This window comes from Squalius cephalus (genome assembly GCF_949319135.1).
Source record: "Squalius cephalus genome assembly, chromosome: 4".
Classification (NCBI taxonomy): Eukaryota; Metazoa; Chordata; class Actinopteri; order Cypriniformes; family Leuciscidae; genus Squalius; species Squalius cephalus.
In genome coordinates this window covers 44043855-44068396 of record NC_137125.1, presented here as the reverse complement: position 1 = coordinate 44068396, position 24542 = coordinate 44043855, and the positions used below count along the sequence as shown (strand labels likewise).

Genomic DNA, 24542 nt, shown 5'->3' with positions numbered 1-24542 from the left:
TTACAAAGCTTTCTGTAATAAAAAATTTACAAGCAACAGAACACATTCACAAACAATTAGCAAGTAGCTACTCTATTATTCAATATTCGGTGGCAGGGGGTGTGTGGATGAGCATATGAATTTAAATATTAATTGATCTTCAGAGAGGAACAATGACTCCAGCGAAGCTCAAGCAGAATTTTTTTGTGATTCTCGTTTGCTCAAAGGCAATAGGAGCGTCTCCCATTCTCTCCTTCTCACACATGCACAACGGTCTGGAGGGGATCGATAAACACACTGTGGTAAAGCCCTGGGAAAAGAAAGTCCTTCACACTCTTCTCTGCTTCTGTGAAGCGATATGTGATGTACTGCCAGGAGAGACACTGCTAGTGGATTTGGACACAAATGTCAGAGAATTCAGAGCCATATGTACCACACTTCTGTTTGGAAAACACAGTATCTAGCTTTATTTTCAATTTTGTTGAAAATACAAAACCTTTTCAGGTTTAAATGGCTGATCCAGATCTTCGTCTGTAGAACTAACAAGAGTTGTTCAAAACAACTTGTCTGTCTGTCTGTCTGTCTGTCTGTCTGTCTGTTTGTTTGTTTGTTTGTTTGTTTGTTTGTTTGTTTGTTTGTTTGTCTGTCTGTTTTGTGCATACAAAATGTCCAAACAATGTTTTGATTTGGACCCCAATGACTTTCAATGTATGTGAAAGTCATATACATTCTTCAAAATATCTTCTTTAGCAAAAAAATAAATAATAATAAGTGATTAATCCAGCATTAAATTAATAAAATTAATGATAAATTATTACATTTAAATTAATAATTGACAATTGAATTAAACAACTGATAAATATTATAGTTAAGAAATGAATAATTGTTTGAATAAATATTCAATTTATAATTATTAAACTAATATCTTAAAATAAACAAATGTATAATATATGTATAATATACTGTATATACATTAAAATTAATAATACAATAAATTATATAGGCTACAGTATATTATATAAATATATATTTCATATGAATTATCTTGTTTTACAAAGCAGAATCAAAATTTAAACCAGTTTAAAAATGGTCTCAGTGTTTTGTTTTTGTTTGTATGTTTTTTTGTCAATATAAAATGTCCATACAATGTTATTTTAGACCCCACTGACTTTCATTGTGGAACAAAACAGTCTTCAAAAAATATATTTTTCATGTTCCACAGAACAATGCAATTCACACAGGTTTGGAACAACACGAGGCTGTGTAAAAATAAATAAATATATATATATTTTTGGGTGAACTGTACCTTTAATGTTTACATACTTTCTGAATGTCCCTGAGTTTCCACGGTAACACTAAAGCTGTCGCATATGCGTAGGACAGTGAGAATTTTTTTTACCTTATGTTTTTTGATTTCTGGTTTTAGCATATAAAAGTACAATGTCGGTTTCACCACACAGCATATGTGCGTTATCTCATCAGACCTCGCTGGAGTATTAAAGGAACAATAAACACAAACAGAGCTGCTTTCTTTATTTGATTAAGATATGAATATATCAGCACTGACTTATGGCTTAATGCCTGAGTAAACAGTCATTTACCTCATTTGGAATTCAGAATAAGTGGTATCTGATTGTCTGATTGTTGATACTCAAGGCTGTTATGGAGCAATATGATTCAGTAACTGCACATTCCTGTAAAAACATGAGGCAGTATATAATAATACACAGTGTTGATTATTGATCATTTCTGCACTAGATTCAAACGTACCTTATGCTGGGGTGGGGGGGACCCTAATCTGCTGAAAATCAAATATTATGTAAAATACTATAGACTAAACTACAGTACAGTATGTCAGGATGCAAATATTTTAAGGATAATTTATCTGTGCCATGGGCTTGTGCGAATTGATGTACGGTATTGACTTCTGGTGTGTTCTGTGTGTGTGTGTGTGTTTTCCTGTACCCTTAGAACTGTATAATCCATAACAATGTTATGGAATATACAGATCGTTATGAAGATCGTCTTTCCTATAGCTGAAAATAACTGCTTTCCTACAGTAGAGCGTTGGTGCTTGCAACGCCAAGGTCATGGGTTTGATTCCCAGGGAAAGCAAGAACTGATAAGAATGTAAATGTGTACCTTGAAATGCAATGTCGCTTTGGATAAAAGCGTCTGCCAAATATGTAAATGTAACAATGTGCTGATTTGTTTTAATCTGTTGGATTATTCAAAAAAATTTATTCCTAATGAAATTTAACTTGTAATGTGGAATCAAATAAAGTATATAAAGTGTGTGTGTGTGTGTGTGTGTGTGTGTGTGTGCGTGTGGGTGTGCGTGTGTGTGTGCGTGTGTGTGTGTGGTTTGTTTCCTCCATGTTGGCAAGGGGGAGTGTTTGTGACTGCCAATAAGCCATTCAGAGGCCTGTACGGGTGACAGAGGCGGATTGGCATGGTGACGTGTTATGACAGACGGCCAGCTCAGAGCAACCATGCTGTTAGTGTAGCTGTAAACCAAACACAGACATGCTGACTGCTGTTTAAACACAGAAAGAAAGATAAGAAAGATGGATGATATAAATATAAATCTACAGAGAGAGACACATTTACACGCCAAGCACATATTCCCATAAACCCCTTTAGTTCAACACATGTATTATGCAGTGCAGTTCCATTTAACCGATAGCTGGTTGTCCTTAAGTGCCACATTTCCCCTCATCCTGCCTGAAGATCTCTGTCTTAGGTAGGTCACATGCATCTATTCCATGTGGTCCTCCTGCCGGCCCCTTTCACCATCCTGTGATTAGAGTCTCAAGGTATGTTCAGAATAGCATAGTGCTTTCACTATTTTTGCATCATGCACTACACACACTGTGCACAGCATGACAACTTTCTGTGTGCTTGGGCAACCCAGATGACATACAACATTTGACAAAATGTGCCACTTGCAACCTGATCAAATATAGCGATCCAGAATATAATGTGCTCGACTTGACCTTCCATTTCACAACAATACAGGCAGGCAAAAACAAATGAACTGTAAATGATAACTATTTTATTTATTTGCATTTTTGTGATTGGACTGCCAAACATTAGAACATTTTTACACTTTACTAAATCAATGAATAAATAAATCAATAATTTAATAAATTTAATGATTATTAAATCTAATTAATAATTGAACATTAAAATTCATAAATTAATAATAATGAATCTAATAATTACTAAAGTAATACATCAACATATATTAATGTATAATATTTAATTAATATTAATATATGATAATTAAATTAATATATATTATATTTATTATTAGTTTTATGGCTTTACAACGCATTGTTAGTTTTTTACCACTTTAATTCAAAGGAAATAATGGGTAAAAGAGTTGGCAACAGTAGCGGGGAAATACACCAGCCGGATTTGAACTCATGCCCACACGATGCAAAAACCACTAGGCAATGGCTCTTAACACATACAATGAATTATTATTGTATCATGCAATTATACTGTGTAGAATGCAGTAGCAAATATGTTAGTATTCCATTCCAAACATACCCTCTTTGGCGCATCTAATTTTTTTTCTTATGCGTCTCATGACAGTCGCACCAGGATCTGTGAGGATAGAGGCTTTGAAAAGGCTTTAGACAGTGAGTTTTGATTTGATATGTTGTGTGGGGACTGGAAGGCTTTATTCATATTGCTCTGTTATAAAATATGCTTTTCATCAAAGAAGCATGGATGGAATCATCAATAAAGAATTATCGCATTTAATCCTTTGCAACATGTTGTATCTATTTGTCATGAGTGCATATTGTGTGGTATTTTTTGTGCCAAGATTCCCTTCATCAATATTCGCATATCTCATGTCATATCTCATTTCCCTTTTGACAGCAATAATTAAAGGATTTTTGTAACACCAGCTGTAGCTCAATAAGTCAGTAACTTAAAGGGATAGTTCACCCAAAAATGAAAATGCTGTCATCATTTACTCACCCTCATGTTGTTCCAAACCTGTATGACTTTCTTTCTTCTGCTGAACACAAAAGAAGATATTTTGAAGAAAGTCGGTAACCAAACGACTGATGGACCCCATTGACTTCCATAGTAGGAAAAAAAAGTACTATGGAAGTCAATGGGGACCAGCAACTGTTTAATTACCAACCTTCTTTAAAATATCTTCTTTTGTGTTCAGCAGAAGAAAGGAAATCATACAGGCTTGAAACAACATGAGGGTGAGTAAATGATGACAGCATTTTCATTTTTGGGTCAACTATCCCTTTAAATATCAAGCTCAACAGATGTCTTTGTTCAAATCATGCACAAGTCCTTCACTCCATTACATTTTATGTTGGAACAACATGGTGAATAAATGATTATTGAAATTGTTATAAGAATGTAAAGTTTACCTGTAGCCTATATTTGTGTGTGTTTCAGAGCTTGCAAAATAAAATGACCACCAGGCGGTGAGCAATGAGGGTGTGTTGACTTGCTCTCTCTCCTCACACTGTTTCTTCATGAGGGCTGAGAGATGACCATGAACGGCCGCTGGTCCTTCAAAACCCTGACCGTCATCTTCATCCTGCTGTCCACTGCAGGTAAGACCACTTCATACAGATGCCTTTAAAGTGAGCGATTTCTGAGAAACACTATTGATATCTAAAATCAACCCCAACAAACACACCCTTCCCTTCATTGCTCCGCCCACAAAATGCTCAAACACGCAATGCAAGATTGGATGTCTCTTTAGCTGAAGCGAAGCAAAAAAAATGTTTTGTGAAAAATAAAGCAAAGATGATGAATGAACAACAAGGAAGAACAAAAAATGAGCAAACAGTATACATACAAGCAAGAGCTTGTTGCTAGTCGATAGCAGCACATCAGCTCCAGGCAAACAATGACACCAAAACTGTCCTGTCACAATAGCTGAAGAAAAGCCAGGAACTCACCGCGTCTGAAAAATTGACCAAATGAGGTGCATAGACCAAAAACTCCAATCAGGGAAACACTTAGGCATTGAGAAAGGTCACATGTGACTGAAACGTTTGCCACTTTTTCATTAAAGCAGTGGTTTTATCTTGCAATTGGTGGTTCCCCTTCATTGTTAGAGTGTGCAGGCTTTTTTGAAGTGTTAACCCTCACACTATAGTTAACATTACAACAACAGGTTCTGAAACAGCAAAACCAATGTTAGTCACGTATTGAGCAGAAACAACACAACCTGCGTCCGTTATTAGGACTCCAGCGCTTAAAGTCATTACCCCTCTTTTTCCAGTGATATTCCTGACCTTTTCTATTTTGTAATGTCTCTCAGCCATCTCTCTTTCAACAGTCTTTCTTCAAATCCCCCTCTTGCTCAGTCTCTCTCCTCCCCCAAAACGAGTGTAATTCCCATGCAGCGTTGAGTTTTACATTAGAATGAACAAAAACTCAGTCAGACACATGCCCTCGGAAATCATGGCTTGGACTTGATGCAGACTGAGTCACAATTATAAGGATCTGAATTGGCAAAAACTGATTCCACTTTTACTCACAGTAACTAATGACTGCATTTGGACTGATTACTCAACATGAGTCATTCAGGATTGAACATTGGCTTATATTGCTCTTTCTGCCAGGCAAAGTGTGCAGTGATTTGTTCGACAATCATCAAACATGTGGAGGGAAAAATAATGGCTATGATGTCATTGAAAGCAATTCATGGGCCATCTACCAGCGCAAAATAAAATGCAATGTACTAACAAGCAAGTTTACCAGTTTTGTAGCAGTTCCAATAAGCATTTGCCAAAATATAACATCACTATACACTGTATATTTTGTGACCAAATATTTATCAAATATGATTCATGCACACATATGCAGATTATTATTATTCTCGTCCATTTATTCCACAAAAGCAACTGCAATTTGTGGTCTGCAATTATCATGGAACAAATATCTGAAAAAAATTATATTTGCTTAGAACTTGATGCATTGCCACTATATTGCGTATGTATTTTTTTAGCAATGTAGAAAATATGTATTTTTCCATTTTGTACATGGAACTCTTTATGCAAAGGAGCTGTTCATCTGCTTAATAGACCTCAGAATATTTCATCAAATGGTCCTCACATGAATTCAATACCTACAACCACATTTCCCAACAGCCAGCACTGATTTTGCCCCTATACTAAAGGCCAGAATGATGACAGATGTGTGTTTGGATTGAGCTCAGAAGACTATGCTGTTGTAACAGGATGTAAGAGAGAGAGAGGAACTGAATGAGAGTGATATTTAGAGAACTATTTGGGGAATATTTATACAAATACCTTTTCAATTGTTTGGTCCTGTTCACTCACTCTGATATATATCAAGAGCCACACTTAGTATCTCACTCAGGGGGATTCATGAATAATGAATTGTGCCTACTGATAGTAATTTATTTGTAAATGCTGTCTGTGTTGTTTTAGCAACCGATTCACTGAAGGAATTATGCTAATTGGGTAACAGCCCAAACATGGCCCAAATAATTTGCTGAACGCAATTTTTACAGAGCAATTCCCAATCTTGTATTGCTCCACTACGATATTCACACTGCCGCTCAAAAGTTTGGAGTCAGTAAGAATTTTTTTTCTTTTGAAAGATATTAATACTTTTATTCAGCAAGGATGCATTATACTGATCAAAGTGACAGTAAAGACATGTAAAGTTACAATTCAAATAAATGTTGTTCTTTTGACATTTCAAGAATCCTGAAAATTAATGTATTATGCTTTCCACAAAAATATTAAGCAATATTATTATGTGAAATGTTTCTTGAGCAGCAAATCAGCATATTAGAATGATTTCTGAAGGATCATGAGACACTGAAGACTGGAGTAATGATGCTGAAAATTCAGCTTTGTTATCAGGACATTTTAAAATCTGGATTGAGTGTACATGGCGTTTTTGTGCTGAAGTGCACACTGAAGTGGCACAACTGCTTAGTGCATTCACCCCAGGATATTTTAACAGACAAGCAGAGCCAGAATTATCACACTCACACTTTTGAGATTGTTTATGTAACTCCTAAGCCATATCTCAACCGACAAGAAGAGATAAATATCTCAAATGAACCGAAACCTGTCCTCAAAGTGAGCATGGAAAGAAGTAGAGAAATAGAGTTTTTTTTCCACAGACCTAATGGCTGAACATCATGGAGTAATGGTGCACAGTGTCATTCATAAAACATTTTGCTGTTATTCTCCAGTGAGTGCAGACATGTTAATTCTAACATCAACAGACACAACTACCCAGAAGTAACTTGAGGACAAGGCTCTTTTTCAAACATCTGTGAATATTTAATATTTCTTTCATGGAATGCTTTTCGCAGTCATGTAACTAGTTATAATGAGCGAGAGCTACAGTCCACCATCATTATAAAACACAACCAGGTAGATCCTCTCTCTGCCAGAAAACACATGCTGACTTCCTTCATCTGCCAAAACTCCCACAAAAGGGTGAACTTTCACCTTTATGAGTCCACACAGCTCGTGTTTGGCTTATGAGGCATTATACCCCGTCCAAAATCTGCCGTTCCCTGAGGTTAATAGTCCTAAACCTATCCATTTATGGTAGCGTCAGCCTCCTTAAAATATTTACCGGACTCTCTTGACTGAGCTCACTTCGATAAGCATGAACGATTTCACTATTCATCTTTGGTTTTCTCTGAGCAAATGTCTTATGCGCCATTTGTAGGAGGCATTAGCATTCAGACACGTCTCTCTCAGCTGAACTCTGAAATAACAAAAGTCTGAGGAAGAGCCCTTGCCAAGCCCAGTGTTAAGTAGAACTGGGAACCGGTTCCATGGTTTAAAAAACACCAGAACGGAGTGATTTATGACTTTTGGTTATGTTTACAGTTCTTGAATGTGCATTCTTTCATCAATGCGGATAAAACACAGTACTAAAGTACGGTACTAAAACCGCAGCACTGCTATGGAATCTGAAATTTGGCAAAACATATAGTGGACCCAGTAGTCTGGTTCTTTTTAGTGAATCAAAAACACTTAGGAATCAATGTGATTGGCTACTAAGTCATTAATTAAATCAGTGTCGCTTTTAGTTGTTTATATGACCATGTTTATTTACTGACACACATTATGAGTTTTGCATGAAGTAGTTATTTATACAAGTGACAATTAATGAATGAACGAATAAGCAAATGAACAATACTTTGTGGTTTAGTGTTTTTATGTATTCAGGACCAATTAATGGATTGGATTAATGTCACCTATGTGCCGCATTAAACCAAATAAAAATGCGAAAAAGTAAACCATAATGTTGCTATTTGCATGCAAGAGGATTGCATTAGATTTATTTATGATTTGCTGTTTCTGTTTTGTTGAGGACTGAAACGCTAGTCAGATTGCGGAGGGCAATAAATGCAAAAAGAATTACATACTTATTTCCAAATATTTATTTTACTAACAAGACTAGCACCAAAATATGAAGCGATAAAAGTCTCAAAATACAAAATCAAAAATGTAATTGTGCAAAATAAAAAACACTGCAAGATATAAAGCCACATTGTGAGAGATAAAGTCACAATTGCCTTAATCAAAAAATACAGTAAAAACAGTAATATTGTGAAATATTATTATTATATATATAATATTATTGTTTTATTATTTATATATAATATATTATTATATATAATAATATTATTGCAATTTAATTTTTGTCATTTGTCATTTATTATTGTGCTGGCAAAGCATCATTACTCCAGTCTTCAGTGTCACATGATCCTGCCGAAATCATTCTGATATGCTGATTTGCTGCAACATTTCTTATTATCATCAATTTTGGAAACATTTTTGCTGCTTAATATTTTTGTGGAAACTGTAATACATTTTTTCAGAGTTCTTTCCTAAACTGAAGGTTCAAAAGATCATCATTTATTTGAAATAGAATGTCTTTACTGTCACTTAATTAATTTAATGCATCCATGCAGAAGTACTTATCTTACAAACTCCAAACGTTTGATTAGTAGTGTACACACACCAAAAATGGTTTCTGTTGTTAAATTTGGCTCTCAAATAGACAGCCATGCATGATTTTAAGGGTTAATATTATAGTTTTAGACCTGTCAGACAGGTGTATGTCCACCTGGACACATCGCAGATACATTCACATTTCATTCTCGCTTTATTTCTGGTGAAAGGAGCATGAACTGAGGTGTTGCCTGTCAGCACAGAAAACTGGCGTACCAAAATAAAAACACTTAAATACTCCTGTTGCCACAATGAAAAGGAGAATGAAAAAATCTCCAACAGGTGGTTTTCATTTCACACCCCAGCTTTTTCTTTTGTTCTTTTTTTCTCCCCTTTTCCAGATATGAAAGACCTGCCTTGTTGCCTGTGTTTTTGCCTATTTGGTTGATGCACTGTTAGAAAAATCTGTAGAAATTACAGTATTACTGGCAGCTACTTGCCAGTAACTTACTGTAGATTTAAATTGATGTTATTTACTGGCAACAATTTGTTCAAAATTAAATGAACATTAAACATTAACAAGTCTTTATCTTTACAGAATAAAACTAAAATAACATCCTCATGCAAAGCATTCTGGGAACCAAAATCTGAAGGAAAAAAACAGAAAAAGGTTGATGAAGATTTCTGGTTCCCAGAATGCTTTGCATTATATTGTTATTTTATAATTTTATTCTTTAAAGACAAAGACTTGTTAATGTTTAATGTTCATTTAATTTTGAACAAACTGTTGCCAGTAAATAACATAAATTTAAATCTACAGTAAGTTACTGGCAAACAGCTGCAAAACTACAGCAAATTTTTTACAGTGTGGATACATAGCGTGAGCACTGCCAAATAACTTCCAATGCAATACTGGGCCCTTTATGGGGTCAAAGGTGGCATTGGAGGGTTCTCTGGCCCACACTGCTGTCAGCACTGATTTATTCCGATCATTACCAGCCTCTCTGTGTGCCTGCGCTCTCACGTAATTGGCAGTTTTGGTCATTAGCGAGAGGTCAAATGCGGCAAACATTAAATTGTTTCCTGTGTCATAATATTTTTTGCCTCTCTTATTCAACTTCGATTCCACGGCAATTACCGTTAAAGGTTCTTGTTTCCATTCCAGTTCTTGCGATTCTTTTCCAAGCCTGCTCATTCATTGTTCTAATGTGAATGGGAATCATTGCCTTGATATAACCGGAAAACTTAACCGGTGCTTTCCAAAGAGAAAGTTTAAGATCACACAGTACTGACACTCTGGTGTACAGTTCAGAGCAACTACGCCTCAGTCACAAATATTAATCCACTGTAAAAATGGACAGTGAGGTCCATCAGATTCACAGATCCAGTGTTCTTGTCCATTTCACTTACCAAACGTGCCTTCTCAGACAGCTCTCATCTATATGCAAATGCTGGCACGGTGCTTTCTTATTTTTCATAAAGCTCAGTATGCAGCTTTAGAAATGAGCAGGTGCACTTTAGGAGTGAGTCTATGGGCATTGCTGACGAGCACAGAATTCTGCATAGAAAAAATTGTAGGGATGGCCAAGATACTTGCTTGTTCATTTGCCTTGTCATTACAATGCTTCCGAGACTCTGCGAACTTCATTATCTGAGCAATTACTGGAGGGAGGATTGTTCGATGGAGAGTTAGTTCACGAGTTGAGGAGCTGTCTGTTTCGGTGCAAGACGAACATGTTTGTGATGCCACTTGTGATATTAAAAACTCTCACTTTTACAGTGCTTATGGTTCTGGGGTTGAAGTGTATCACATGACATAAAGTCCAAAAGGACGTATTTAATGAATCTGGCAGCGTTTATTGCAGCCTAAGCTCTAATTACTGGAGACATGAAAGATCTGCTCGGTAAATCTCTCCCTCTGTTCCACTATCGAGCGCATATCAGAAGTCATTCATCCCACATTGAATCAGATCACGAGCTGTTTGAAATCACTCAGCTTTATCGACCTTATTCTCTCATCCTCCTCTGTTTTATCTCTCTGCAGCTCTCTCGGCGCACTTCAGAGTGTGTGAGCCTTACTCCGACCACAAGGGGCGCTATCACTTCGGTTTCCACTGCCCTCGACTCTCGGACAACAAGACCTACATTTTCTGCTGTCACCATAACAACACGGCCTTCAAATACTGCTGCAACGAATCCGAGTTTCAGAGCGTGATGCAGCTCAACCTCACCACCAACTCAGACGGTTACGCCCACAAGTGAGTAACTGGTCAGAATAAAAGTATTTTGCTAGCATGCACTTTGCTTTTTTGGGGATCTGAACCAACACCCCACACGACTTTTTTTCCCCCATTTGAGTAAAACTGACTCAAAATGATGAATATGACGTGATGAAAGAATAAAATATTTTTTGTCAAATATGAAAGTTTTTGTCAAAAGACAAAAAGACAAAAAATAATCTGATGCTGTTTTACATTTAGGCTACTTATATACACCCAGATAATGAAAATAATGTATTAGTCTCCATCTCTATTTTAAACTCCTCATAGTCTTAAATATGACAAACACCCTCTGATACTTCTTAGTGTGAAATAATTCAAGATTCTCTGAATATTTCTCATTCACACCTTCTCTTGTACTTGCTATTTTAATCTCTGGGTGATAAAGATACAGAGTGTACTCTCAGGGCACACTTATTTCTACATATTGATTTGTAGCTTGTCCGTCCATCTAAACCTTACCACAGTCAGTCTGCACCAGACCGAAACTTCCTCTAAAAAAGGTTCTGAACCATACGCTGTGCTGTTAAAGCACTCTTCTGTTTTGTAATGACCACAGAAGGCTAGCAGTGCCATTCAGATTTTCCCCACAGGCTGTTAAAGTAACGAAGTCTGAAAAATGACTCCCAGTCTCTAAAGCAGCCAGCAAGACCAGAAATCAGTAGAGTGATACATTTCTTCTGAATATTATCATGGCTTGTTTATCCCTCCAGCTGAGAGGAGAGAAAAATGTGACAATCAGATGGACTTGCGTATTTGCGGAAAGCCTGGTTTTGTCTGACATCTTCACACATATGCAAACACGATTCAAAATGCATAATACAGCTGAGCAGATACTAAACCACATGCACACAAAAGATAGAAGATAGAATTTACTGACAGAACAGGCTAAATGCAGGTTTGTTTAAGTCAATCTTCAAACTTTTTGATGTCAAGGACCCCCAAATATGATGGCCCAAATGCAAAGGATCCCCTTCCTAAAATATACAGGCAGATATGTTTATATATATATATACTGTATAAAGATGCATTTATACTGTGTGGGAAAATGTGTGATATTATAAACACATTACCAAGATTGAATGACCGAATTTTATATTGTATTTGGCCTAAAAGAAAAAAGGAGGGGAAAAGTATTAAAAAAGTATTTTTTGGAAAATATTTACATTGTATTAAGCACAACATATGTAAAACATATGTCTTTCATGAATGTAAAAAGAGAAATAACTTAAGAAAGAACAATATGCAGATCTTTATTTCTGAATAAAAGAATTAATTAATATATTAAATTATCGTGTTAAATATGTCCTGGAGTATAAATTTAGTAAAATAATTTGTTTAGCAGCCTCTTTCAAAATTCCTGAATTAAATGACATTAACTGTTTTTTTTCAATTACAGAGTATTAAATTGGGCCCCTCTAATCTTGAATATTTTAATACATCTATTACAGTAGGAAATGTTATAAATGCATTTAAAACAATTGAAAATATCAGTGCAATATCTTGAGAAAAACAAAAGTGTTTGTACGATTGTATTGTCACAGCCTGCATCCGCGTTTTCTGAAACATCTCTGTTGGCGTCTGCTATGAGTGCGATTTATTATTCATTATTCCCAAGTGAACCAAGCATCCAGATCAAACTGTCTGCTATGATGATGAAAGAATCCCTCTGACATTTAGCAAAGGCAAAAGAGACAATATGTCATACACTCGTGTGTGTATGAAAAACTAAGACCTTGTTGTTTCAGTCATGCACCTGAGATCTCTGTCAGAGAAACATTGCAGTACTAATCCAAAACAAATCAATTAATTTTCAGCCCCACAATGGGACAGTGACATAAAGGCCAGCTTGTCACCATGCCCTGACTCTAGTCAAGCGTGAAAATATTATTTCACCACTCAAGATCAAATCGATCCCTCTGTGTGACTGTAGAATCCCAGAGCACTGGGTAGCTGTACAACGTCTGCCTGACCCGCACACTATCCTGCCAAAGCAATCACAAAGACCAGTAGAAAGCAATTACAGCACTTTACTGCCACTGCGTTGGCACTGACCTCTCTTTTCATTGTACTAGTTGATTTAAATGAGTAAAAAATCAGGCTCATTCTCACTTGTAATGATATGACTATTCCTGTTTCTCATTCAGAATTAACCTTTTTTGTAGAGCACAAGCATAACTTCCATCTCTTTGTCGTTCCTGTCGCTTTAGTAACTACACCGCCCTCATCGGTGTGTGGATTTACGGCTTTTTCGTCATGATCCTTCTGGCTTTGGACTTCCTGTACTACTCGGCTATGAACTACGAGTTGTGCCGGGTCTACCTGGAGAAATGGGGCCTGGGAGGACGGTGGCTCAAACAGGCCAGGAGTCAATGGCACAGCACAGCTCAGGAGAGTGAACACAACATGGGATCAGGCCTGAGTCACCACCACCATCCACGGCACAGCTTGAGAGGCGAAGCACAGAGCCCTACGCTCCTGACCTTCCAGACCTCAACAGCCTGGTGAGTCAACGAACAGGGATAAAGGAGAGCTCCCAGAGAACTAAACACCCAGGACCCTTATGTTATGTCCGGAGAGTCATTGTAGCGTAACCCTAATTGATTTCTGACCTTGATGGATTGTGTCGTACTCGGACACAAAAAATAAATTGATATTGAATGAACATTGGATAAAACATAAATGTAATTAGCAGAAAAGTGTATAAAACAGCTAACAGCTAAGATATGAGAAGGTCTGGGCTGTTTCAGCAGAGGCTTGAATGCAATGCAAAAACTTTGGTAACACTTAAGTATAAGGTTATATCCGTTAACATTAGTTATTAGGATTCATGAACAAAATATGCCGTAAAATACTTTTAAAAATGAAATACTCTTAAAACAACACAACTGTCCAAAACACTCCACCACATTAAATACATAAACACATGTGAAATTAATAAATTAATAATTATATGTATAAAGAACAAACTTGAATTAACATTGAAAAAAAAAATGTTAGCATTAACCTAGATTAATAAATGCTGTAAAAATGTTGTTCATTGTTAGTTCATGAACCTCATTGTAAAGTGCCACCAAAACTTTATCAAACTTTTATTCTCAATTAATACTGGTGGATTACTAAAAAATGGATCATACAGGTCTTATAGGCACATTGACGTGAATGGACAGTAAGTCTGACTAAAGGTTTGCTACAGGAAGTAAAAACAATTGTTGTACTGTACCTCATTCCAGGATCCGGATCTCATTTCTCTATTATCCATCTTGCAGACTGTAAGACAAAATATTTGTTGTTAGTTCTCATATGATCTCTATACTTCAAAAAATGTGTGGCAGTCGCCTCAACATCTAGTAGAAGTTCACAATGAGCATTGGTGATTTTTAAGTAAGAAATCGAAAAACGAACTGGTGTGACGTCATTTCGAACAAATCAGGCCAAAACAACCTTCGTTTTGTGTTTGTTTCGGGAGTTCGAAACAGCTTGCCAAAGCAAACTTTCTGTAAAAATTCGCTCTAGCTGATAAACCCCTTCAAACAACCATTGGTCCGTGGCGATTACGTAATAAGTAGGTGTGGCTCTGAGGCTCCGCCTTCTTTAACGTGGAAATGTTCTCAGGTTTATTTCTTCTACTAAGTACCTTGAGGTTGGATGTCCGCCAGTAAAAACATGAACTTCGCCATGAGTATTTCAGGGCCTGTAGACTAATATCTGATATACACCAGGAAACACTTTAAACACAGAATTTACCAGCTAATCATACACTGAAGAAGGGTGGAAAGCTGACCTTTTAAAAGTCTGCAAATTCTTGGCTCAAGCAAAGGAACTACTCAGACTCCACAGAAATTGTTTCAGATGGGATTGAAGGGAAAACATCTTCTAACAGCAGGTGCTGGCCACATGGGTCCCTCATGGCTAATCTGGCTCAGTATGAGGTAGCATTCGCTATACCATCTGTTGCATCTGTTGCTCACTGTTGCCTGACACGACCTTGACACGGCGACCCTTGGCATCCAATTCAAACCCAAAGAAATTTATGTTGCTAGAAAATGAATTCATTAAAATTGATCAGTTTCCACAAAAGTATTAAGCAGCACTATTCTCAACATTGATAATAAGAAATGTTTAAGAAATGTTTGTAATTTTACAGATTTTTGATCAATTAAATGCAGACTTCTATCAAAAAGAAGACTTAGGTCACGATTCACGACACTGACTGGACATTTTACATCAGAATTCATGCCATGTTCGAACATTCTTCTTGACATGCCAAATTGAAATGAAGTGTCTGGAGTCTAAAGTGATTTTAATAGTATGATCATAATGTGGCAGGAACGCTAATATGAGATATGCGTGTTGCATTTCATATAGCAACAAGATGCCAGTCCGTGACGCCTCCAAAAGTTCTAACATGGGCAATTAATTTGTTGTTGGTGAGCATTTCACAGTATTTGATTTTTGCGATATTGTGTGGGCAAAGGTGCAAAGGTTTTGGTTTACAGTCACCTTTGATCAATTTAGTATCCTTGCTGAATTAAAGCAACTTCTTTTTTTTAAAGTCTTACTGAGCCCATACTTTGAACGTTAGTGTATATATCATAACATAAAATATCATTGTCTGTCATAGCTTTTATCCACCCAGATCACATCTTACACTCTGACAGGCAACAAATGCAAAAGCTGGAAAAAATTTCAGTGTACGCACAGATTTAGAGATATTTTTCAAGCTAGATTTCTGAAATGCAGACTGAACTCCGAAACGAGCCAATGAGCTTTCCATTCTCTCATTCTCGCCCCTCCCCTTCCACACCTGTCCTGTCATCTGAGAGTGGAACGTCTGGAGGCAGGCGAGTGGAATCTAGCGTGTAATATGATGATGATGCGTCTCGCACTTTGAAGAAGCTGGAGAAATAGAGTTCTTGCGGCTCAGAGATAAGATGCGTGAGCGCAAAAAGTTGGTCTGGCTGTTCGACTCCTAAAGAATTTTGAAGGATAAGGTTAATTGAATACTGGCACACTTGAGATGTAATTGACATCAAAGCATTTGAAATGCAGTTTCTCTCATGTCTGTGTTCACAATCACTATGCTAAAGTGTGCTTTAATCAACACCATGAACTTGTACTACAAATGATAGACAATGATCACTTTAATGCTGGATGGCCATCTCAACAGCGCCCAAAATCTAATTTATTAATGTGATTTTCTCTGCCCCCTTCCGCCTGGTCGATCTGTGTGTGTTTGTGTGTGTGTGTTGCACATGTGCTGCTAATTAAAGTCCTGCACCTGCATGCTGTTGGCAGGAGATAATTTAGAAGTTAAAGCCTCCCTCTACTCTCCTTCAGACTGTCTGTGTCAAGATTCTCTTCCAGCAAGTCAAAAATTTTTTTTTACAATTATTTTCAAAAAGGTCCAAATGTCATTACTTTGAAGTAGCAGGCAGATTGAAGAATTATCCCCAAACCCCAATTTGTGTAATATTGAATTTATTTGGGAGTTGGGAGTATAGTTAAAGCAGAAAATGAACCCATTTGTTAAACCAGTGATTCTCAAACTTTTTGAATCCAAAGCCCCAATGTCCAATTATACAGGTGCTGGTCATAAAATTAGAATATGATCAAAAAGTTGATTTATTTCAAGAATTCTACTTAACAGGTGAAACTAATATATTATATAGACTCATTACATGCAAAGTGAGATATTTCAAGCCTTTATTTGTTATAATTTTGATGATTATGGCTTACAGCTTATGAAACCCACGAAATCAAAATCCCAGAAAATTAGAATATTACATGAAATCACACAGTAATTACACAGTAATACCATGGTCATTGAACCAGGTTTTGGTTCTTTTGGCAGTGTGGGCAGGTGCAAATCCTGCTGGAAAATGAAGTCAGCATGAAGTGCTCTGAAAATGTCCTGGTAGACGGCTGCGTTGACTCTGGATTTAATAAAGCACAGTGGACCAAAGTCCTCTTTTCTGATGAGAGCAAATTTTGCATCTCATTTGGAAACCAAGGTCCCAGAGTCTGGAGGAAGAATGGAGAGGCACACAATCCAAGATGCTTGAAGTCCAGTGTGAAGTTTCCACAGTCTGTGTTGGTTTGGGGAGCCATGTCATCGGCTGGTGTTGGTCCACTGTGCTGTCCACTCAACGCAGCCGTCTACCAGGACATTTCCAGAGCACTTCATGCTTCCTTCAGCAGACAAGCTTTATGGAGATGCTTCCTTCATTTTCCAGCAGGATTTGCACCTGCCCACACTGCCAAAATAACCAAAACCTGGTTCAATGACCATGGTATCACTGTGTAATTACTGTGTGATTTCATGTAATATTCTAATTTTCTGGGATTTTGATTTTGTGGGTTTCATAAGCTGTAAACCATAATCATCAAAATTATAACAAATAAAGGCTTGAAATATCTCACTTTGCATGTAATGAGTCTATATAATATATTAGTTTCACCTGTTAAGTTGAATTCTTGAAATAAATCAACTTTTTGATGATATTCTAATTTTATGACCAGCACCTGTATATTCCTCAAGATATTTCTGGTACTTACTCTAATGGCAAAGCTTCTTATTTTTTATTTATAGAAACTGTGGCAATATACAAATGAAGTGAATGTTTAGTAACAATTTATTTTACAGTGTCCTTGTTACATGTTTACATTAGTTACTATAGTAATAACATTATTACATTATTACAAACTGCACTGTAACAAGGATATCATCAAATAAAGTGTAACCAAATGTTCTTCAGGTTTCAGGGTCTTTATGACCAATGAATTTACATGACTTTTATAGTCATCTATTGGTTTAAATGATTGCAAATCTCTCAGTAATTTCTACCCGATAAAATATTGTACAGTTTGACATAACTACAAAAAAATCATATTAATTAATATGTTTTTAAATATTTTATTACCAAACCTGTCATTTTTAACACAAAAGAAGATATTTGGAAAATGTATCAGTGTTTTTTTGACCATGCAATTAAAGTCAACAGGGATCCAGTGTAGTTTTGGACAGCATTGACTTTCATTGCATGGACAAAAATGCAAATAATAATACATTCGCTAACTCGAGGGTATAGATAATAGTGTAAAAGCTGAGGTTTGCTATTGAGTCATGGTATTAATGTCACAGTTTGTGAACACTGAATGTGATTCTGAGAGGTCAGTTCACTTCTGATAATAAGGGACAACAGTAACTGAATATCACGTTGGCTACGCCAAATGAAAAACACTTGATCTGAGTGATTATCAGAGTGATGTTTAGAGCTTTGCTACAGACCAAACTCGTACATCCGAGAGCACGGCTGCCTGCAGACTCTGGACTGTTGTTGGCAGCAAAACAAATTGCATATCACTGAATAAAATAAAAATTTTCATGGAATTGCATAAGAGAGAATCCATCTGATAATAATTAAGCAATTTCTCGCCTAGTGGTGAGTGGAGATAGTGATTTCCCGTAGCTTTCGTGATTGCATTTCTTGTCTGTTTTGGAGTTTCCTCATCATGATTCCAGATGGCAATGGTATTGGGTTGGAAAAGAAATTAAGAAAAATGGGAATATTTTTGAATACCCTAAAGGCTTTAATTAAATTACAGACAAAAACCACAATTGCTGTAATGGCCAAAGCATCATTACGTCTTCAACAGGCATTTAATATGAATAATGAGGCGGTAAGCTATGTTAGGAGATAGAGTCTGCACTTCTACTTTAATAACAAGCTTTTAAACCAATTAGAAAGTGTATAAAGCAGAGAATTTGACACACTATGCAAAGCCGACACTCAATTTTCATTATGTAATGGAGTGTAGCAGTGAGCATTGTTTTAAAATTACCACTCAATTTGCATTTGATACCGAGAGCCTTAGGGGCAATTCACACCGCACAGTAATAACTTGCCGCTTGCCATCCGCTCTGCCCCCACTTTGCCCTCTTTTAAAACGGCTTTGAAGAAACACTTTTACAGCTTGCCGTTTGACTCTGACCCAGGAGAGAACTAAATATTTATTTTATGTTGTTGTGTTTTGTATTCTCTGTGTTTGGTTTTATCGATGGCTTTGTACAGCACTTTGGGCTGCACTTGAGGTAGTAGAAATGTGCTTAAAAAAATAAACTAAACTAAACAGTTTGTCGGATCAGTGCGACGCCTGTCGGTATCTGTTGGCATTGGTCGGGGTTTATTTTCACCCGAATCAACATGTTCAATTAGCGTTTGTTGTCGGTGTCTGTTGGGGCAGTGTGATCATGACAGTTATTTTTCTTAAAATTCTTAATCCAACGGCCAGCTTGCTCGTCTGTGCGGAGTGAATTGGCCTTTAGTCTTCTGTAATTCAAACATATTAATTTAGCTATTTTCCTCTGAAAGGACTCCAGTCGGAGAAAACTGATATTTTCATCTAAATGTCACCAACTCAGAGCACTTCCCATCAGAACGCCTCTGCTTCATTTCCCAAAACAATCATCTCTCAGGGGTTGTGGAGTGGAGGCAAGCCCAGTGGGGGCAGTTGGTATTTCTATTGCACACAGAGGGCAGTGCTCATCTTGTGTAAATATCTCAGCGTGAAGTGACTCACCATTGTCTCAGCTCTCATACTCGAAGGGTTTGGTTTGGATTAAGACCTCGTGTTTGGTTTAGAGGAACTCTCTTTCTTTCACATATACAGATATAATCAGCTGTTTCTGCTTTTCAGTTAATGAAAATTTCATTTCAATTTTTTTTGCTTTGCAACTTATACTTCTGCTGATATTATCAAGCTGGCTAACATAGATGAGGTTTTTGAAAATGACTTGTGATGGTCTTGTAATAAGCAGTGAGAATGTGCTGAAAACCACAAACCAACAAACCAACAAACCAATCAGTAATGTTTTGCATATGCTGCTGTTTTCCAGCAAAAGCTATGACTTAATAGAGCTGCATTGTAGGTGTATAATTTCCAGCTTTTTGCAAATTTTCTTTTTGTAAAAGAAAAAAAGTATTTTAGTGAACAAAAAAATGTAGTAAAGAAAAATTGAAGTGCCCCTATTATACTATTTTAAAGGTTCCTTTGTTTTGGAAGTCTTCTGTAATATGATTACATGTATCTAATGTAAAAACAAATTAATTTTCTCAAAATTTACATTGCAGCATCACCTCTTTTCTCACAGTGTCTGAATTGGTTTGATAAAGGATCAGGTCTCCCTAAACCCCTCCTTTTAGAGAGATACACTGCTCTGATTGGTCACATGGCTCAGTCTGTTGCGATTGGTCTACCGCTTACAGCGCATGTCGGAAACAAAACAGCCTTTTGTACACAGCTATACGAACAGTAACGATGGCGCCGGGTTTTACCGTTTCAATTCGATATTTTTACCCAATTTAGCTGGTGTTGTGCAAATAATATATAATACTACAATAAATAATTATGTAATGAGCTATAAATATAAATATGTACATCCATTTTGCAAAAGATAAAATGATTTTAGTGAACATAATAAATATAGATACATGTTCTCAGTGTTTTTTTTCTTTTGGTGGAGAGGGAGTAAAGACTAAATCTAGAGTACTCCATTCTGAGTATTTTCCAGGACGCCTGTAGAGTTAGGGAAGACCTGTGTGTGACATTTCAACTCTTTTCATGAACAACGGTGTGTTCCTTAGAGGCGTGTTCTCCAAGACCAACAAACCTGTCTGCGCTCCTGGCCTACATTGCTTAAAAGCGTTCTGTAATGCATTATAAATGAGCATGGTGCTCTGTGCAGACAGCCCCTTCTCTAAAGTAGGCCAAAGCTCTGGACATTCCCGAAACTTTTGCCAAGACAAAATTCTTAAAAATCTGACCACGTTCAGAGTAGCGTAAGGATCAGGCAGTTGAACGGAGTCAGGCATTCATCATTACAAACAGGATTAGTTTGTAGGAACGAGTTGATTAAATGTTCTGTCTTTATCTGACATTTCCATTTATGAGGCTCACAAGTCTCACTCAAGTGGCAGAGGGATCCAAATGTTTATGCTATTTCTAAATAACTCAAGTAAAGCGTACCAGCAGTCAAGTGCCCGTTCTAGCTCTGCCAAAATGGACATTTACTAAACAACATTAAAGGGATAATACGCCCAAAAAGGAACATTTTGTTATTATTTATTCACCTCAAACCCATATTAACTTTCTTCATTCATTGGGACACAAAACCAATTTTTGAAGAATGTCCTGGTCACTTTTTTCAATATAATGATGGATAAATGTACAATAAAAATAAGAAACAATGACAGAATATCCATTTTAGAGTGGAATGTAGTTTGGGGATGTCTGATAAGACTAAATACAAGTGGTGTATAGTAGATATACTGTATATATTAAATGGAAGCAGAAATGTGAAACTTATATACTTATAAAAGCTCTTACATTAATTTAGTTAAAACTTGTACATTATTTTAGCTGTAAAGCTGTTCTCATCATTTTTAAGGTTAATTTTAGGGTTAAAATCATGAAAAATCATGGAAAATCACTAAAATCATGTTTTCGTGCAAATTGTTTACATCTTGCGGCTATGCTTTTGAAATGATGAGTTTTTTTAACGTTTACGGATTGGTCCCATTCACTTCCAGATTTTAGCTGATTTATTTTTTAAAGAAAAGGAGGAACAAACTGAAATTCAGTTTTGTGGTGTTTAAGTGTTTAAGCTTGTATTGTACCCACTTGTATTGTGAACCCACACAAATGTGTAATATGAGCTCATATTTATGATGGAGAAAAGTAAGTTTGAGTTGAGACCTAAAATACATTATATTCGTTTTGTTTATAAAAGCTTTTTGGAAAAGACTGTCGTTTCCGTCTGACTTGTAATAGGCCTTATTAGCAATCCAAAGTGTGTGCGAGGATGCTGTCTCTCCGTAAGGTGAAGTAGATCAACATGTAAACAGGTTGAGATGCGATCTGAGATTGTTTGTGAACGCACAGCTCAATCGTGCTCTGGCTTGCCCGCGGCTACAGAGCTGGTGTCTGATTATAACATCCACAAGGGCCTAATCAACACATCTGTTCCACTGGGAGATCCTGTTTTCCCTTAAAAGATCATCGTGCATCACTGACAGAGAATACATGCTTGTATTGTGAAATACCAAGATTATATACTGCGTATTTAATACTTTCTGATGCCTGAGCCACAAAAATATGAGTGTCAATTGACGGATAAAATTTTAATCTTGATCTGCTCTCTCTCTCTCCGTTTCTCTAGATATCCAGCTTTGATCCCAAGGATATACTTGGTATGACAAAGGAGGAACAGCCAGAAAATTACTCTTTTTTAGACTCTTTTCCTGGCCCCATCTACATTGACGACACGGACTGTGCCGGCGACCTCCTGCAGCTCTGCTGGATGGCATTTTCTCCACATGTTGATGATGAGACTGACAGCTGCAAATGACTTTCTCTGCCCAATCAGAGCAGGCTTTTTCAGCAGGATCTACTTTTGGAAGGACTTTAATGAGAATGTTGTCTTTGACACCCACTACCTTGCCTTGTCATTTCGGAAGATAAGATTTAGATGCAGGGAATAGGACTTTGCGAAAAGACAGAGAAGAGACCGATGGGTCCGTAAATCTCTACAGTACATGTCATGTTTGCACTGCTCTGAAGTCATTGGTTGGCTTTTCTTGAAAGTAGCGAAAAAAGATTTTTTATATCCGCTTTAATTTGACCCAACAGGATTAACCATAACATCATCTTACAGTATTTTAAGGTGCGGTCACATTTACTATTGTTCTGCGAATTTCCAAGGACGAAATCCAGTCATTTCATTGGGAATTTCACGTGAGGGCATAAAATTTCATAACGCAGATTTTCGAGTTTAAGTTGAAAGATGCTTGGTCTGATTTGAAAGTGACTTTACATTGCTATAGTACAATAGACAAAAGCTTTTTTGCCTGCAAACTTTTGACGAAATTTTGCTCATGTGACAACACCTTTAGATTTCGAAACTGACTATGATTCGGAATTTTCTCATTCTGTTTCAAGGAAGTGACTTCACCATTTAGGAAACTCTGAAACATTTATAATTACTGAAATTTTAGGTTGGGAAAATAATTTCTACATAAAGCAATAGAAAATGTCATTTATCGACCATAAGAACCATAACTTTACCTGAAACTTGACTAAGTGGCATTGCTTCATGGAGTGTAGATCTGGATAAACAGATAACTGACGGTCACTTCATTGTAGAAATCCTATTGAATTTGTGCACTGAGTCGAAACCAACTAGACATAGGTAAAAGTAGCCACTGTTAGGCTGTGAGTATTCACCTGCAATAACACACAGGTTGTGTTGTGTATAGAGGAGAAATTGTTGTGATTTCGTTTATCTATTTAAGGTGAAACTAGTTTTCCCCTCTTGGAGGGAAGAGAGATATGTTATGTTTTGGAGTAATAAGTTATAATGGTTATAAATTGCCTTACAGTAAATCTGTAGTACATGCCTAGCACCTTGTTCTGTGATAGTGGTTGGTACCTCAGTTGAAGTGTGATATGGCCGTCCACCTGTTAAACTTCTCTCTGTTTTTATTATGGGGCCGGTAGTTGGCTGGGGGGGGGGGGGGCAGCGGAGTTGTAATTGCACTTGTTAACTTTTTACTGTTACAGTCTGGGAGAAATAAAGATTTATCTTTTGCAGTGTTTTTGGATGTCTATCAGATCTCTCTCTCTATCTACTTCTGAACTTATTTTATACACATACCGTTTAAAATTTTGGGATCAGTAAGACTTTTAAAAAACTAATTAATACTTGTATTCAGCAGGGATGCATTAACTTGATGAAAAGTGTAAGCACATTATTTAAAGTTACACATTTTTTATTTAAAACATTCTGTTCTTCTGAACTTTCTATTCATTTAAGAATCTCAAAAAAAAAAAGTATCACCGTTTCCACAAAAATATTAAGCAGAAAAACTTTTTTTTTTTAAATCAGCATATCAGAATGATTTCTGAAGGGTCATGTGACTGAAGACTGGAGTAATGATGCTGAAAATTCAGCTTTGCCATCAACAGCTATTTTAAATCCCAATAATATTTTACAATATTACTGTTTTGTTTCTGTATTTTTATCAAATCAGTGCAGCCTTGGTGAGCATAAAATCATCTAATAAAAACATTAACTCCCCTCCAAGGAATGTACATATTTTATTTTTTATCTATTTATATGGCTATCCTTCTTTAAATTGGCCATATGCATATCACTCTTTTTTTTCCCTTTTTTCTTGGTAGCTTCTTTGGTTTCCTTTGTTAACATTATTTAATGAATTAGGTATCAAGAACTAACCATGAACAAAAAAGTTTTTGAATCTAGGTTAATTATTTA

At 36.5% G+C, this 24542-nt stretch overlaps 1 protein-coding gene and 1 long non-coding RNA gene across 4 annotated transcripts in view; one reads left to right on the top strand and one right to left on the bottom strand.

Annotated features, from left to right (window-relative positions):
* Positions 1 to 24348, top strand: part of shisal1a (shisa like 1a) — a gene marked incomplete at its 3' end in the record, with an annotated part of 28669 nt that extends 4321 nt beyond the window's left edge. The window contains exons 2-6 of one of the 3 annotated variants that reach the window (XM_079869734.1): positions 2723 to 2795; positions 4414 to 4574; positions 10972 to 11185; positions 13417 to 13710; positions 22428 to 24348. In XM_079869734.1, the coding sequence (XP_079725860.1) occupies positions 4508 to 4574; positions 10972 to 11185; positions 13417 to 13710; position 22428 (576 nt within the window). In that variant the 5' untranslated portion in view covers positions 2723 to 2795; positions 4414 to 4507. Of the gene's footprint in view, positions 1 to 2722; positions 2796 to 4413; positions 4575 to 10971; positions 11186 to 13416; positions 13715 to 22427 lie in introns of those variants that run through there. The other 2 variants (XM_079869733.1, XM_079869732.1) reach the window with 2 other exon arrangements.
* The window catches only part of LOC307157792, a 41824-nt gene that overhangs the window by 13254 nt on the left and 4028 nt on the right, over positions 1 to 24542 (bottom strand). Inside the window, exon 3 of the long non-coding RNA XR_013821075.1 lies at positions 14430 to 14476. This is a non-coding gene — a long non-coding RNA (uncharacterized lncRNA). The remainder of the gene's footprint in view (positions 1 to 14429; positions 14477 to 24542) is intronic.